We start from the raw sequence: 18394 nt of genomic DNA, 5'->3' as shown, positions 1-18394 counted from the left end.
CACAGAGAGAGACATAGAAATGCCATCTCCCATGGATAATGACATTGCTCCAAGGAAATTCCCACCCCCTTCATCTCTCCAATTATACATCATCCCTACATTGGCTGATCTGTGCTTTCTGCCTCTGAGCTTTCTGTTCTCCTACTCTCAATGCCTGGGTGGGGGTGGGGTGGGGTCTGGAATGCTTTCCAGAGACACTGAGTCTGTCAGCTGTCTCTCCCCTGGTGCTTCTTCTTCCTCCTGTTATTCCTCTCCCAATTTTTCCCAGCTTCTCCCCTCTGCAGCCTCTGAACTGTGCCCTTCTGCAAACCACTGTTCTAAATCTATACTGTCCTCCTGTTCTCGGAAAGGTTCAGGAGAAGGGGTGGTGGTCCCCACTGTTCCTCCTCAGTCCAGCCCCTGACACTTGCACACTATGCATAAACTCACCGGACCACAAGGCACCACCAAAACAGTGTTTTCTTTTCTTAAAGCCAGAGGTGCTCAGCCTGTGACTCTTGAGACGCTGGTGGATTCCAACTCCCATCAGTCCCAGTCAGCACGGTGAAGGAAGATGGGAGCTGGACTCAGGCAACGTCAGTCTCAGGTTCCCCATCCCTGCCCTAAGGAAACGTGAGAACCGAACAATCATCATTTATAAATGACGGCTCGTCTCCCCTCAAGTGTAACCAAGGCTGCAAGACACTAAACAGAGATATTACTATTCAATAGCCAGGCTAAGATGTGCTGCAGAGCACCTCTGTGTGCAGGGCAGCTGTCTGCCAGCTCCATCTGGTACACCGGCTGAGATCCTGCCTGCCTGTGCACTGTCTTGCCAGGCTGGTACATAATCTGGTTATCTCCCACTTGGACTACTGCAATGTGCTCTACGTGGGGCTACCTCTGAAGGTGACTCGGAAACTACAACTACTCCAGAATGCGTCTGCCAGACTGGTGACTGGGAGTGGCTGCCGGGACCATATAACCCCAGTCCTAAAGGATCTTCATTGGCTCCCAGTACATTTCTGGGCACAATTCAAATGTTGGTGTAGACCTTTAAAGCCCATCAGCTTTGGCCCTGTGTATTGAAGGAGCATCTCCACCTCCATCATTCAGCCTGGACACTAAGGTCCGGCTCCCAGGGCCTTCGTGACGTTCCCTCACTGCGAGAAGCGAGGTTACAGGGAGCCAGGCACAGGGCCTTCTCAGTAGTGGCACCTGCCCTGTGGAACACCCTTCCGTCAGATGTCAAAGAAATAAACAACTATCTGACTTTTAGAAGACATCTGAAGGCCGTCCTGCAGAGGGAAGTTTTTAATGTTTGATGTCTTACTGTGTGTTAATTTGACATCATATATTCTGTGTCCAGGGTAGCTGTCTACCAGCTCCATCTGGTACGCCGGCTGAGACCCTACCTGCCCGCGGACTGTCTCACCAGAGTGGTGCGTGCTCTAGTTATCTCCCATTTGGACTACTGCAATGCGCTCTACGTGGGGCTACCTTTGTAGGTGACCCGGAAACTACAACTAATCCAGAATGCGGCAGCAAGACTGATGGCTGGGAGCGGCCACCAAGGCAGAGGGCCTTCTTGGTAGTGGCGCTCGCCTTGTGGAACGCCCTCTCATCAGATGTCAAGGAAATAAACAACTACCTGACTTTTGGAAGACACCTGAAAGCAGCCCTGTTTAGGGAAGTTTTTAAATAAATAAATAAATAAATAAATAAATAAAGATTACCACACACACACACGCACATATATATAAGCACCAGCAGCATCTCTAGTTTCTCCCCAGCCTTACCTTTCGCTGTGGTTGATCAGGCGTTGAAACAACGACAGTGTTGCAAATCGCCAGAGCGATGAAGAATTCAGCGATGTACACGGTCTCTGGGGTTAGACCTATGACCTCAGATGTTGTATAGGATTTGAAAGTGACCCTCCTCAACTTCCTTTCAAGGACTTCATCTGGCACAACATCAGTCTCCTTGTTAGTCAAGCAAAAACAAGGACGGTAAGGTTCTCGTCAAAATTATCCCTCCCCCTCCCCCAAAGGTCATATAGCAATGAGCCCATACTGCCGGAAGACCCAGTGTCAGGGAACTACCCTCGACTCAGCGCAGAGTGGTGCAAGGGCTCTTAGGATGTTACAGAGAGCCCCAGTCCCACCTTGCCATCAGGACCTCCTCTAGCAGCGGGAGGAGTGGTGAGGCATCCAGTGAGGAGGGGGAGGTCTCTCGGGGGGAAAGGAACCGAGGCTCTGGGGATGCACGAGAGACCCAGCACTCACACAGTTCAGCGGGCGATACAGGGGGTGCGCAACTTCCGTCACCCCAAAGGCGTCGTGGGGTGAAACGAAAAGATGGGAGGCGGGGTTTTCGTATCCCTAAGCTCTTTTGTTGGGGTCAGAACCGGAAGGGACCATTCCCGGATTCTGACACCGCTCGATACAGACACGAACTTTTTAGCTCTGCACTCTACAGAGTTTGCACAATAAAAACCTTAAAGGAAACCACAGAGTTCTGGCTGCTTACTCATGAGCAACTAACTGAGAACCTTACACCCAGCTTTTCAGAAATTTTATTCATTTGTAACTCAAGTGCGCAGGCCAGTTATGCAGCATCTCACAACCGTACAACAACAAAAGTGCAAATCCGTACATCACTACAACAGCAACCAAGCACTAAATCATTTCAAAACGTGACCAAGGCAATCCAACAAATAACTAAGTTTTGTCAAATGAGCATCGTGACATTTCAAAGTCATCGTAAAACCAAGGATCAACCATTAAAACATAGCAAGGAGTGATAAATATAATGAACATTGCATGCCAATTGAGACCGAGGCTGAAAGGCTTGAGGTTCTCCCTGCAAAAAAAAATCCCTCGCTGCAGATGGGTTGCTTAGAAGTGTTTGTGAAACAACCACTGCCAGGTCACTTTTGGATTGTGAGAACTGCATAGATATGTAAAGGACCCCTGGACGGTTAACTCCAGTCAAAGGCGACTATGGGGTTGCAATGCTCATCTCGCTTTCAGGCTGAGGGAGCCGCTGTTAGTCCACAGACAGCTTTCCAGGTCATGTGGCCAGCAGGACTAAACCGCTTCTGGCGCAACGGGACACCATGATGGAAACCAGAGCACACAGAAATGCCATTTACCTTCCCGCCACAGTGTTACCTATTTATCTACTTGCACTGGCATGCTTTCGAACTACTAGGCTGGCAGGAGCTGGGACAGAGCAACGGGAGCTCACCCCGTCATGGGGATTTGAACCGCCGACCTTCTGATCGGCAAGCCCCAGAGGCTCAGTGGTTTAGACCACAGCACCACCCGTGTCCCTGCATAGATATTTATGAATAGGTCAGCCAGAAGCCCACACACAAGTCCCACATAGGCTCAAGGAACACACTTACAATTGGGCTGCTGAAGGCCATTTGTGTCGTGCGTGATATACTAGTTCGCAAGGCAGAGGTGGAGCTAAACAAGCGGCTCAAAGACCTTGCACTCTGGAAACAACCCGGTTTGCAGGTGGAAAATCTTGATGGGCGCTTCAAAGTGGAATACGAAGCGCGTATTCCTTCTTCATCTTCTTCATCATCATAATCTAGGTATGATTCTAGCCTCTTAGCTAGACAGACAGAGAGAAAGAGATCACCCGCACGATTCTTTAAAAATATTGAATCTATGACTGGTCCCATATTCTCAACCCAAAGATTTCCAAGGAATTCATTGTATTTATTAGTTATACCCCCCACCTTTCCTGCATCACGGAGCCTAAGGTGGTACGAAATAAACAAATAAAGCCATTATGAGCAGCAGCTATAATGGTCTCTGCCACTGGTCTTTGTATTGTGACCTTTGAGATACTCGACTGAACCCCCATTTTAGAAGTCCCAAGTCAACAGCGAAAGCAAAGGCAATGAATTCCTTGTCCTAGTGGACTTCCTGCCATTAATCGTACGGTCGTACCTTGGTTTTCGAACAGCTTAGTTCTCAAACATTTTGGCTCCCGAACACTGCAAACCCAGAAGTGAGGCAAACCCAGAAGCTCCTGCAGCCAATCGGAAGCTGTGCCTTGGTTTTCGAACGTTTCTGGAAGTCGAACGGACTTCCGGAATGGATTACCATTTGAGAACCAAGGTACGACTGTATTTGGCATTTGAGATGGGGGGGAGGTCAAAACTCAGGTCTACAATCAATGATCTTCTTCTATTTACCAAGTTACAGGATTACAAAGAGCTGCAAAACAACAAAAACAGCGATTTCCCACCTCTATTTTTTTCTTTAACAGCGGTCAGAAATATTCTGACATGATCATAATATTCAGGGGTTGGGTTTTTTAGCAGGAACTCAGGGGAACGGAGTTTCCTTCCCTTTTAGAAATTAAATAATTTTTTGTTGTTGTTGTGGGATGGAGGGCTGGAACGGATATACACCCAATGCCAGAGCCAAAACAACAACAACTTCATTACTTCATTACTCCATCTGACAGGGTTGCCTCAACCACTCTGGGCAGCTTCCAACATATATAAAAACACAAAATCCACCTATATCTGTAATCAATAAAGTTGTGGCCATTTCTAATCCAGATCATTGTCTGCTTGAGTTTATTAATCACATCTTATATTTAGCCACTGCCTGGGGTGGGGTGGCACTGCAGCTGGGTCCGCAATAAACAAACAAACTTCATAGTGAGTCCCCCCACCTTTTTCTCCAGAAAAAAGCACGGATAATATTTATATGATATGTGCTTGAATCTTCAACAATGCCATCTTTTGCTGCATGCATTTCCTAGCAGTATTACTGAAACCTGCACACGAGGTTTTTCAGAGATATATTTCTGGCTACAGGTGGGTAGCCGTGTTGGTCTGCCATAGTCAAAACAAAATCGAAAATTCTTTCTAGTAGCACCTTAGAGACCAACTGAGTTTCTTCCTGGTATGAGCTTTCGTGTGCATGCACACTTCTTCAGATACCTGGCGTTTGATATTTCTGGCGTTTGTTTGCTTGTTTGATTTCAAGCAATTTCTCAATGCGGCCACCGGAGGGCATTGCCGTCTTCTTAAATGAACGGCCTCAAGATACACTGGCCAGTTTACATGGGGACTGCGCAGTGAGTCATCCTCCGTTGTCATGGATTTGGCTATTTCATGCAGATTTAGGCCTTGCTGCTTGAAAGGGCAAACTTCTTCAGTGATCACGGCAGAGCTAGACTGATTTATAAAGTACATCTAGTAGATATACATGAACGAGCACCGTTTAATTCATCCAATACAGTACAAGCCTTACTGATAAATATGTATGAATGGATGAAAACCTGCAATATACATGTTTTCAGTTTCATTTCTATGGTTCCATCCTAATCAAGGTTTTACGAATTTCCTTAGCATGCACAGGGCCCCACAGCAAAGCACTATGAGCATACTCCATATTTTAAAGAATTTTGTGTTTACAGGCCCAACATGCCTGTCGCTTTCTAGCGCAACCTTTTATACAGATTAATGAGCACGGAACATAAAACGGGGACTACTAAAGAGATGCCACAGGAACTATAATAAAGATGCTCATCACTGGCTCCCAGTACGTTTCTGTTTTTTCCCCCCCAATATATTTTATTTTCCAAAAATGAACATAAACATACATACATTAGTCAAATATACTTTTTACAATATAACATGAACTCCGCCGAGTTTTGACTTCCCTCCTACTCTACTCCAGTTTTGTTAGTCTACATCATTCGTCCGCTTTCCCATAAGTTTCCAATTTTATGTCCCCTATTACAGTCTCACCATTTTTAATCGTCCTTTTCTGCTAGGTTGCAAGAATTCTGTTCCACCTGTTAGTGAATTACATGACTATTTACTTCTAAATATTTCAGAAATTTACTCCAATCGTCCTGAACTTGTTGATCTCTCTGGTCTCTTATCCTTGCAGTTAATCTCGCTAATTCCGAATACTCCATTAATTTTATTCTCCATTCATCTACCGTTGGTAAGCTTTTCAATTTCCAATTCTGAGCCAATAAAATTCTGGCTGCTGTGGTGGCGTATAAGAAAATTCTCTGATCTTTCCCTCTGATTTCCTCACCAACCAAGCCAATTAAAAACGCCTCTGGTTTCTTCGGGAATGTATATTGCAGTATCTTCTTTAACTCATTATATATCGCCTCCCAAAAAACTTTAACTTTGTCACACAACCACCACATGTGGTAGAAATCACCATTTTTTTGATCACACTTCCAACATCTACTACTGCCTTTCCTATACATCCTGGCTATTTTGACTGGTGTTAAGTACCAGCGGTACATCATTTTCATTAGATTCTCTTTTAGATTTGTACAGGCCGTAAATTTTATGTGATGATTCCACAATTTTTCCCACCTATCCAATTGTATGTTATATCCTATATCAATCGCCCACTTCGTCATAACTTCCTTCACCTCCTCATCTTTTGTGTACCATTCTAAGAGTAAATTGTACATCTTTGATAATAATTTTCTATTTCCTTCCAATATCTCAATTTGGAATTTAGATTTCCTTATATCAAAATTACATTTTCTTTTCTCTTCGATGAATAAATTGTGTACCTGGTGGTACTGTATCCAACCTGTCAGTTTATTAGCAATCTGTTCGTATGATTTTATTTTCCATCCTGCTTCAGTCTCTACTAATAAATCATCATACGTTAGCCAGTTCTCCCCTATATTTATCTTCTTTACCGTTAGAATCTCTGTGGGCGACAGCCATCTTGGCGTTTTCCTTTCTAATAGTGCTTTATTTCTTTGCCACACTTCATATAATGGTTTGCGGAACACATGCGCTAAGAATTCTTTGTGTACTTTAGCTTTATCCTGCCAGAGGTACGAGTGCCAACTAAACCTGTTGTTAAATCCCTCGATGTCTAATATCTCTTTATCCTCCAGCACCATCCATTCCTTTATCCATATCATACAGGACGACTCAAAGTATATTTTCAGATCTGGCAGGCCAAACCCCCCTCTTTCTTTCGTGTCCACTAACAACTTATGCTTTATCCTTGGGTGTTTGCCCTGCCAGATATATTTAGATATTACCTTCTGCCATTCCTTAAATTGAGTCGTCCCTTTGACGACTGGTATCATTTGAAAAAGGAATAGAACTCTGGGTAGAATGTTCATTTTTACACAGTACGTTTCTGAGCACAATTCAAAGTGTTGGGCGCTGACCATTAAAGCCCTAAACGGACCCGGCCCAGTATACCTGAAAGAGTATCTCCACCCCCATCGTTCAGCCCAAATACCACTGAGGTCCAGCTCCGAATACCTTCTGCCTGGTTCCTTGTAACTTCACAGCAAGAAGTGAAGTTACAGGGAACCAGGCAGAGGGCCTTCTTGGCAGTGGCTTTAATGTTTGATGTTTTATTATGTTTTTACCGTATTGGCCTGAATATAAGCCTCACTTCCCCCCCCCCCCAAATTCAGATCGTGAAAAGTTAAAGCGCCGCTTGAATTCGCGACCTTGCAAAAATTGGCTTTTACGATATCGCTGCTGAAACAGACATACGGTAAAATGGAACGGGTGTGTGTGCCTGTGGAATTTTAAGGGGGCTTATATTCGGGTATTGTCTCCCCCCCCTTTACCCCCTTGAATTTTAAAGGTGCAGCTTATATTTGGGTGCGGCTTATATTTGGGCCAATACGGTATATGTGTTGGAAGCTGTCCAGAGGGGCTGCGGCAACCCAGTCAGATGGGCGGGGAACAACAACAACAAGAAGACAGTTGATACTGTTTAAACGTATAGGACAGGAAGCCAAGAGCTACTTTAGGCACTTCCAAAGCATTGCATATGCCCTATGTGATTTTTAACCACCCCTACACCCACAACAACAGCATGCTTGATCTATGGGACACTGCAAACGGCTTCTGTTATTCCCAGGGGGGCAACTTTCAAAAGTCCCACTGGACACAAGGAACCAGTAGCGTGGTTCCTTCGATTCACACTAAAGGCAGTGCAATCACCAGCAGCGGAGCAAGCTGCCTGCAGGGGTGGGGCGAGCTGGGGCAGGACGCTCCGTGGGAGCCAGTGTGGTGTAGTGGTTAAGAGTGGTGGACTTGTAATCTGGTGAACAGGGTTTGCGTCTCCGCTCCTCCACATGCAGCTGCTGGGTGACCTTGGGCTAGTCACACTTCTTTGAAGTCTCTCAGCCCCACTCACCTCACAGAGTGTTTGTTGTGGGGGAGGAAGGGAAAGGAGAATGTTAGCCGCTTTGAGACTCCTTCGGGTAGTGAAAAGCGGGATAGCAAATCCAAACTCTTCTTCTTCTTCTTCTTCTTCTTCTTCTTCTTCTTCTTCATCTTCTTCATCCTCCAAAGAGTCTGCCTGCTTCCACCCGCTCAGCTGCCCTACAGCTGAGGGGGAGGCGGTGGGCGGATCGTTTGGGGCAGCGCGGAGCCTGTGGGCGCCCAAGCCACTGCGTCACTCCCAGGAGAGACGCGTGGCTCGAGCGCGCTGCAGGCCCCGCCGTGAGTGCTGCCCGGCATTTTGTCACCCCCCTCAGTGGTGACACCCGAGGAGGACCACCACCACTGCACCTCCCTTCATCTGCTCCTGGCAATCATTTATATACACACGCAGAACTAGGGATCAACAGCCTAAACCAGGCATCCCCAAACTTCGGCCCTCCAGATGTTTTGGACTACAATTCCCATCATCCCTGACCACTGGTCCTGTTAGCTAGGGATCATGGGAGTTGTAGGCCAAAACATCTGGAGGGCCGCAGTTTGGGGATGCCTGGCCTAAACCTTAGCTTCCTTTACTGAAGAGGTTAGTAACACTGCTTGCAGTATTATTTCCCTCCAAGTAAGAATGTTAAGGAACGCAGTTTAACAGTCATGGGGAAAAAACAGCAACTCATAAGTATAGCCCACTGGGGGGTTTCCTTCCAAGACTACTTGAAGAATTGCAGCCTTACCAAAGTGCAATCTTTTGCACTTAGGCGTAAGTCAAGTGTGTTCAGGATTGGTGCCTGAGACCGCAGTCCTGGTACAAAAGCAGCTTTCTCCCTCAGCCTTACCGTTCTCTTCATGACCATATTCCATCCCCGCAATGCTGCATCTTCGGAAAACCATTTTGTTCTCAGTGAGGGTTCCGGTCTTATCAGAGAAAACGTACTCAATCTGCCCAAGGTCTTCGGCAATATTCAGAGATCCACACCGGATCCCGGTGTCTGTTGGTTCATGGTACAAATCAAGATCATTCCGGATAAAATAGATTTGCCCCAATTTGACAAATTCAATGGAGACATAAAGAGAAATCGGGATCAAAACCTGTTAAGGCAAGAAGTGGATTTAGTATGGCTTGCTCACGAGGTCAGATCCTGCCCTCAACTGCACCAGAAAACAAATCCGAAATCCTAATATGAGGGGCACAAGGAGAAGGGGACGACAGAGGACGAGGTGGTTGGACAGTGTTCTTGAAGCTACCAACATGAGTCTGACCAAACTGCGGGAGGCAGTGGAAGACAGGAGTGCCTGGCGTGCTCTGGTCCATGGGGTCACGAAGAGTCGGACACGACTAAACAACAACAACAACAACAACAACGTTGATCCGCTGGGGATCACTGAGACTCGGTGGAATGAGACTCATGACTGGAATCTGCTAGTGGAAGGGCATATCTTGCTAAAAATCAACAGAACGGAAGAGGGACAGTATGGGGTTATGAAGAATAAGTCATCCTAGACCAATCACACCTGCTGTTTCGATAGTTACTGGTTTGGCAGACCGTGAGAATGCCGTGGGCATAGTGTATCTTGATTTCAGCAAATCATTTGAGAAAGTCTGTCATGGGCTTGCCAAGATTAATGTTAGGTTAACTCACAGCCGGCTGAACAACTGTACCCAACTACTGCTTGTTAATAGTGCTACATTAACTTGGAGAAAGGTCCCAAGTGAAGTGCCACAGGGTTCTGTAAGTGATTTGCAAAAGGATGTAGCCAGATGTTTATCAAATATGCAGCTGATACAAAGCTGGGACAACTAGCATGGCAGTAGACAGAACAAGGATTAAAATACGAACTCAGACTGTTACCCAACTATGATGTAGGTGCCTCCCCACTAATGCGGGGGTTACGTTCCCAGGTGGTGCATGTAGACGTGAAATCAGGTATAGTGGGGAACACCATCTAAAAAGCCTGTAAACATCATCAAAACCTCTGGGAACCCTTGAAAAACACTATTAAAAATGGGCCTGAAATGTTGGTGCAATTACTCCTGGATTGGCAGTTGGTTTTTCTGCTCTTTTCAGGCCGTTTTTGCACTTTTTTTGCAGTTTAAATAGATTGATTCAATTATTTCCCGGCACTGCACATACACGTGTGGGAGTTGAACGCACGTAAGCGAGGAGACCTTTGTATATGCAAAGTCCTGCACTTAGCTACAAAAGAACAACAAAAACAAGTAGAGAATGTATAAAAGATCTAGGCCAGGGATTACCATTGTGGTGTCATCCAGATGTTGTCGACTATGAAACTTATAGGTGATACAGCCATCATTCCTGCCCATTGGCCATGCTGCTTATGGCCAACATCAGCTGTAGCCCACAACATCCCAAGGGCAGCCCATTGCCTAATCCTGATCTAAGCATCTCAGCTGATCCTAAGTTAACTATGAGCCAGCCGTGTAACATGAGTGCTGAAAAAACACTAATCCAATCTTTGTCTGCTTTTGCAGAAGCACAGGGCTCAGATCACAAGAGGCTGTAGTTCCGTTCTATTTATAATTATTATTATTTCTGTACTTCTCAGTTGCATCCAGAGTATTGTCTCTAGGTTCAGTGCACCACATTTTAAGATGGGCGCGGAGAAACAAGGGGGCATCCAGAGGGTTGGATGGCCATATGTCAGGGAAGTTGCACCTTGCATTACAGATCCTGCACTGAGCAGAGGAGCTGGACTAGACAAGCTCCAATGTCCCTTCCACGGTTCTACAATTCTACAAAAAACAAAAAAAACAACAATTCTGGAACACACCCACCAAACTCAAGTTACTTTGGCTTTCTAGTAGTATTAGCAACCAAACCACAAACTTACCTGCAATAAAATTATCATTGTCCAGAACATAAAAAACGCTCCCAGTGCTGGAGCAATTTGCTTTCCGCTACTATAGAGAGGTGGGTCTGGATGGGCACCTAGCCAAAACCCGTGACCTTTTTAAAAAGAAGATAAAGAATCCATTAACAAAATCGAAACTATGAATTTCGATTCACTGCGTTCCAAGGCAGTGACCAGACTAGTACAGGCTTCCCCAACCTGGTGCCTCCTCCAGATGTTTTGGACAACTCTCGTTAGGCCCTGCTGATCTGGAGGGCACCAGGTTGGGGAATGCAGACAACAAAGTTATCAATCACCTTCTAAACTGCCCTGGCTTTATATTTTAAAAATCATCTCAAAAAATAAGTTGACGAAGGTTGCAATCCTATACATGCCCCCTTAATTTAAAAAATCTCACTAGATTCAGCAGGACTTTTTTTTCTGAGCGAAAATGCCCCAGAGCACACTGTACTATTAACTTGCTATACCTTCAGAAACCTATAACACATTCAGATACTGTACATTTAAAGCAAACATCTCCCCACCCCGCCCCAAAAAAAGAATCGTGGGAATTGTAGTTTATTCCTTCACATAGCTACGGTTCCTGGCACCCTTAATAAACTACAGTTCCCAGGATTCTTTGGGGCACAGCCGTGCGCTTTAAATATACGATGTGGGTGAAAAATCATGCAAGGCTTGTTATTCACTTAATTTATACACCGGCAGAACAATGAAATAAGTATTCAAGATTTCAAAGCAGCTGCAGCTGTATTTATATCATCTGATGCCTGATCATTGTAACCGGTGATAGCAGGAATCGAACCTGGGAGCTTCTACAGGCAAAACATGTGCTCTATGTTATGATGGCAAATGAAGCCAGTGATAGTTTCATAGCAGCCCCATCTGCATTATACATAAAGCAGAATCAGGCATTCAGCAAAGAACCCTGGGAAGTGTAGTTTGTTAAAGGTGGTATGAGAGTTGTTTAGGAGACCCTTATTGCCCTCACACAGCTGATTTCCTAGAGGTCCCTGGGAAGAGCGGCTGGCTGTTAAACCACTCTGAGAACTGTAGCTGGGAACAGGGGCCTCCTAACAACTCTCAGGACCTTTAGCAAACTACAGTTCCCAGGATTCTTTGGGGGAAATCCGTGACTGTTAAAAGCGGTACAAGACTACTTCCAATGTATGGTGCGGATACGGCCAGTGTAAACCATACAACTAAAAACGGCGCTTCAAAATAGAGCTCTCCATAAACGGGAGTCAAATAGGGGCCGCTTCGGATGCAGATCAAACCCCTATCGTCCCATCTGCAGTGTTGAAATAAGAATCGGCTGCCAGTCCGGTCAACTTCTGTGCATGGATGGAATCCCAGTGGGAAGGGAGAGACGCCATTTTGCTATTCACCTCAGGCAACGTAAGGTCTTGGGACCAAATAAATAAATAAATATGCTAAAGTCCATTTGAAAACCCCTTAAAACAGAGAGTCCTAAACAGACGTAGAAAGAGAGAATATCCTGTTTTGTAGGGTGGATCTTAACTTGACACTTACCCACGGCCCCTATAGAGCACATCACAACTAGAAGCAGAACACACCAGATGATGTCTCTGTTTACGTTCTTCTCTAGCTTACTTCGCTTGTACCGAAGCCCTGTGTTGTTTAACATTGCCTTGGTTTCGTGACCTTTCGACAACACAAAACACGTCAGATCTTTTAATGCAAACTGAAACAATCAAAACTGCGCCCCACCAGGGCCAAGGATAGACACTCGTTATTATAACTTTTGCAAAGCTTGGCCCCCGAGTCCCATGATGCTTGAAGGGAAGGTAAAGGGACCCCTGACCATTAGGTCCAGTCACGGACGACTCTGGGGTTGCGGCGCTCATCTCGCTTTATTGGCTGAGGGAGCCGGCGTACAGCTTCCGGGTCATGTGGCCAGCATGACTAAGCCGCTTTTGGAGAACCAGAGCAGTGCACAGAAACACCGTTTACCTTCCCGCTGGAGTGGTACCTATTTATCTACTTGCACTCTGGCGTGCTTTCGAACTGCTAGGTGGGCAGGAGCTGGGACCAAGCAACGGGAGTTCACCCCGTCGCGGGGATTCGAACCGCCAACCTTCTGATTGGCAAGCCTTGGCTCTGTGGTTTAACCCACAGCGCCACCTGCGTCCCCCCATGATGCTTACTAGATACAGTCTTTCAGTCAGTTTTATTACGGCAAAAGCCAGCAGCACAGAAAATCATAAAACAGAGAAAAATCGGCAACACCACCACGAGATAAAACAATTACACAAAGGAACTTTACAATGTGTTATTCAATAAAATAGATTTACGCTTCTCAATAGCTAAAGTGCAGAAGTTAGCCACATCATATGATACTAGACTTGAAGAATCCTCCAGAAGATATTGTCGTAAAATTTCGGGGAAGGATTCCAAATAGTGTTGTATGGGTGTAAACTTTGTTAAAAGGGGTAAAATAAATTGAGCACATTCTTCACTATAGAATTCGCAAAATAAAAGGATGTGAGTAACGGATTCTACCTTGTTAGACATTCAGGGGCAGAGACGCGCATGCATTGGAACCTTCATAAATTTGCCATACAGCACTGCTGAAGGCATTGTCTCGAAACGGGCTCTAGAGAAGGCCCATCTATAGGCTTCATTAGTGATATTAGTTAAGTAAGGGGCCGCTGCAAAGTTAGGCCAAGATTTTAAACATCTATACTTCTCCGGGAATAAGGCAACTTCTTGTTGTAATTCGACATCATGAAGCCTCTGAATAATAGTAAATTTTGCCTTATTTAAAGTTCCGTTAAGAAGATATTCTGGGTTTAGGCCAATTTGTTTGATCTTATTAGTTATTTGCATAAGCCGGGGGGGGGGGGGGGAGATAGGGGACTGTGGCCAGGAAGTGAGGTAACAATCCCTTTGGGGATACAAATGGCCGCTTGGACCGGAGAAGGGTCGAGGAAATCCCAAGGGTCAAAAGTCCCAACTTGGACGCCTGATGGTAGTTACGCAGAGTCAGCATATAGCCAGCCAGGCAGAAATCAAAGCCGCAGAAGGCCTGTGCCAGCCTAAGGAAGTAGTTTGAGTTACACAATGGGCTTCTGCAGCCAGTGACACTGCGCCAGACTGAGTCCTTGGCTTTCCAGTTGCCTAGCACTACTCCCATTGTCTGCTATGCAAATAGGGGCAGGCTCTCTTCCCAGTGGCTCCTTGGAAAGAGGGCATTTTTGTTTATGGTGCCCTAGTTGTCAAACACACACACACTCTCTATCCAGGGAGGCTAGCCTAGAGCCTAAGACGTTAACGCCTGTTACATGCCTGGCAAAATCCTTTTTCTTTCCCAAGGATTAACAACTTTACAGTTGTTGTTGTTGTTTTAACTCACTATGATAAAATTATAGCACTGTGCTTTTTATTGCTGTAAACTGTTTTATGGCTATGAAATGCCCAGGACATTTTAAACTAGAGGGAGGCACAGGAAAGTTTTTTTTTTTTTTAAATTAAAGATTTTCTTGGTTTACAAAAGTGTGTACAATGTCTCTCGCATTTTTCCATGTAACATTTTTACAGATCAATTTTGGTTGTTGAGACATTAGGCAGAGAAGGGGGAAGGAGGTGGGTGGGATGGGGAGGCGATGTTTCTATTTTCCTCAGTGTATGTAGGATTTGGTGTCAGCATCGTTTGTGTTGGTTCTCTGTTGCTCGCTTGCGTTTCTTTGGCGGTGAGAGGTCGCGATTGGCGTAGGGTGTGCTTGTTCCTTTGTGGTTGGCTGTGTTGATCTTTGGTTTTCTGTGTGAGTGGGGTGGGTGGGTGTTTTGGATCAGGTTAGCCATATTGATTTGTATGCTGTCGGTAGGTTTTTGTCATTATCTTGTTGAGCTGTGGAATGTTTTAAATATTGATCTTTATAAAAAGAATTCTGTGGAACAACTGGGAGGAGGGGAAATTGATGTGAGGAGATACTGATTTTAGGAGCCTTTGCTATTTATCGGACCTCCCTTCCAACCTTCACTTGACATCATAATGGATTAATCCTCTATATTTAACAGTTACACCCCTAGAATTGCCTTTATCGCACAAAGTATTAGGCTGCACCCAACCAAATCCTCAGAGCATTATTTTTATTATTACCTATTCTTTATTAAATTTGTCTCCCACCCTTCATCTGTAAATCACGGGTCAGTTTACGACATAAAATTACAATATGAAAATCACATAACACATAGCAAAAATAAGAACGATGACAAACAAACCAATAATCCACCCTCCCATTTAAAAAGGGCATCAGGTATCAATCAGCCCCAAGGCCTGGATGAAGAGGGGCGCTTTTGCCTGGCGCCTAAATATATGTAATGAAGGCGCCGGCTGAATCTCCCTGGGGAGAACATTCCACAGGAGTAGAATCCCCTGAAATTCATTGACATAAATTAGCTGTGTCTATCATTTCAATGCGTTTACTCTTGAGTAACTTTGGGGACAACCCTTTGTGTTTGCCAGGGATGGCAATGAATGGCTTCATTTCTCAGGCTCTGCAAACCAGCGATATCTAGCCAGGGCACTGACCTGCATACACCACAATGCCAACAACAACTGTTGTATTTCTGATGGTGCATCCTCTCATCAGCAAGTTATCCTTGCTTAGGCCCACTCGTTCCTGATCTGGGTGCTCCCTGTAAAGAGAAATCCAGCTGTGATTATTATTTGCCTAGAGACACCCAAGAGGCACTCATGTTCACAAAGGCTCCGCAAACACTGCCAACAAGACATTCAAAATAATATATCCTAGTGCAGTCTTTGAAAAACCTGGTGACCTCTAGATGCTGTCGGGCTGCACTAGCTAGGACTGATGGGACTTGTAGTCCAACCGGTGTCCGAAATTAGCCAGACATATTTTGCTTTCAACCACTTGCAACCAAGTGGAGATGCCTGAGTGCCAAGACGTTGCAACCATCTGGAGATCACTGGATCTAGACTTTCATCGACTAATACGCCACCCTGTAGATCTAGCTATATCTATCAGCTATATCACAATCAGAATTAATTTCTGGAACCAAATTGCTTTTTCTGTGCAGCCTGAGCAGGAGCAGAGACCGTTAAGATGAAGAGGTCAGAACACAACAAAATATATGTGGACTGTCCCAGGAGCAAGTGACTTTCCTTCTTTCTGTTCTCAAAGTTGTTAACCTAGTTCAAGGTTGCCATCTGAACTAGAACCAGAGGTTTAACTGAGAATCAATCACAGTCAGTCCATCATTTGAAAAACAAGACTTTAGACCTGTCTTGCCCCAAAATGGCAACTAAACATTCCGTTTTGGTGACTGCAACCTCGCCTAGATTATATATCTGAGTTTCAACAAATTTGGAAGACACCAGGTTGGTGAAGGCTGTCCTAGAGCATCGTCTGTATTGAAAACATCTCCAAGTGAGAAGGCTTGGTGTGTTTGGGCTAGTAATTGAGAGGAAAGCCTGATAAGGGCACTTTCAGTGCAATCCCTCATTTTTGTTAGATTTGTAATACAGTGGTACTTTGGTTCTCGAACGTAATCAGTTCCAGAAGTCTGTTCAACTTCTAAAACATTCCAAAACCAAGGCGCGGCTTCCGATTGGTGCTGGCGCCCCAGAAACAATAGCTGACAACTGCATCGGACGTTCGGCTTCTGAAAAACGTTCCAAAACCGGAACGCTTCCGGGTTTTCGTCGTTCGGGAGCAGAAATGTTTTGAGTACCAAGGTGGTGGAGAACCAAGGTTCCACTGTAAATCAAATCCCTTGGCATATGGTGTCAGGCCGTGATACAAATACTTTGATAATGTAGCCTAATAATGTAAAGTTGCTAATAATCTTTCCAACTTCAAGCTGGGAGCCTCGACTCTGAAGCCGAGGACTTTCCATGGGACCAAGAGCATGCAGAGCTGGCAAACAAGATTTGCCAGAAAGCCACTTTGACAAAGGAGTGAAGGCCCAAAAATTCATCCGTGAAGGCAATCTGCTGTAAAGTCACACTCCATAACTATTTGTGCCTCCCACCCAATCACGTCTCGGTTGGCAATAGAGGGGAATAAGCAATAGCCAGAAAGTGGCTAAGTATGGCCTGGAGACTGCTAGCTGCTGCTCTTTACTTTAATACGAGTTCTATAATATTTTATCAAGCAGAGAGAGCAGACAGAGCTTACCCCAAATTACTTACATAAACCCCCGGAACCTGGTAAGATCATTGTTTGGGGCCTCACACTCTATCCTGCTTGCGAAATTTTCCGGATCAACTTCAGTTTCCTAGATACACACGGGGGGGGGGGAGAAGAAGGGGGGAAATGGAGCTCAAACGTGGGATGCAGCAACTTTGTTAAAGTAATGAATTATTTGCATCAGTTCTTTGCATGCCTAGCTACGCAGGTTGGCATGACAACCTGAGGTAAAAATCCAGGTACTGCTAAATCTAGATTCTCAGAGAACTGAGCGGGTTCACAGGAAGGCCTGCTTTACTGCTTATTGGGCGAAAGAAAAAGTAAAACCCTCTCTGAAGTGACTGGAAAAAGTCTCTTGAATGACTGAAAAAAGGGCAGAAGTTGCTGGTACAGACCTCTGTCCATGAAAGTTGGTGAGCCAGTGCTTATCAGAGGGAAAGAAAATGGTACAGACAGAACCAAGGCCTCACTCAGTTTAATCAAGCCCCATATGCCATATAAATAATAATTGGTTGATTACTTTTTGACATCATGATAGAAATGCAATTAACAAATAAGCACTGAGAAGGGATAGAGATGTAAAATTTCCGGAAATTTTGAAGCCATGAGGGGGGAAAAAGTTATTTTCCCTATCCCACCCCCCACCCCCACCCCCCGGAAAAAAGCAGACATTTTGGAAACACTGCAAAAAAAGTTCAGTGTGGAGTAGTTTTACAAATTGCGTGAAACGCAGTGTATATAAGAAGTATTATGCTTGCAATAAAACAGGTAACCACCCCCCTTTCCCTCAAAAGCAACAAAAAAGCAAGAAACCATCCACATAAAAAATAATCAGATTTGCCCCTTAGCACCAACAGCAAATAAAGTTAAATTTCACTTCAATATTTAAGCTCCATAGAAGGTCTATCCTTTGAGTAGTGCTTTTAAGAAACAAAAACAAAAGAAACAACATATACATGCAGTTTATTCTATAAACCTGTCGTCCCGTCCCCCCATTTTTTCTGGTTTTTTTCCAGGCCTTCCCATCTCTACTTAAGGGGAGCCGGGGCAAAGCGTAAGGCAATTTCTTTTGCATGCCAGGCCCAGAAGAAACCAACATCCAGTTACAGAATAGTATGTTGCAGTAAGGCACAAACTCTGTTTGAAAGCAAAAGGAGTG

At 45.0% G+C, this 18394-nt stretch overlaps 1 protein-coding gene across 4 annotated transcripts in view; it reads right to left on the bottom strand.

Annotated features, from left to right (window-relative positions):
* Positions 1 to 18394, bottom strand: part of ATP10D (ATPase phospholipid transporting 10D (putative)) — a 65881-nt gene that overhangs the window by 23624 nt on the left and 23863 nt on the right. For 3 of the 4 annotated variants that reach the window (XM_033159889.1, XM_033159890.1, XM_033159892.1), the window contains 7 exons: positions 17238 to 17323; positions 15615 to 15721; positions 12593 to 12724; positions 11042 to 11157; positions 9028 to 9280; positions 3389 to 3603; positions 1779 to 1961 (listed from right to left, as the gene is read on the bottom strand). In XM_033159889.1, coding sequence (XP_033015780.1) covers positions 1779 to 1961; positions 3389 to 3603; positions 9028 to 9280; positions 11042 to 11157; positions 12593 to 12724; positions 15615 to 15721; positions 17238 to 17323 — 1092 coding nt within the window. The remainder of the gene's footprint in view (positions 1 to 1778; positions 1962 to 3388; positions 3604 to 9027; positions 9281 to 11041; positions 11158 to 12592; positions 12725 to 15614; positions 15722 to 17237; positions 17324 to 18394) is intronic. The other variant, XM_033159891.1, reaches the window with a different exon arrangement.

This window comes from Lacerta agilis, chromosome 9 (genome assembly GCF_009819535.1).
Source record: "Lacerta agilis isolate rLacAgi1 chromosome 9, rLacAgi1.pri, whole genome shotgun sequence".
In the NCBI taxonomy this organism is placed as follows: Eukaryota; Metazoa; Chordata; class Lepidosauria; order Squamata; family Lacertidae; genus Lacerta; species Lacerta agilis.
This window is presented reverse-complemented; position numbering and strand designations above follow the sequence as displayed.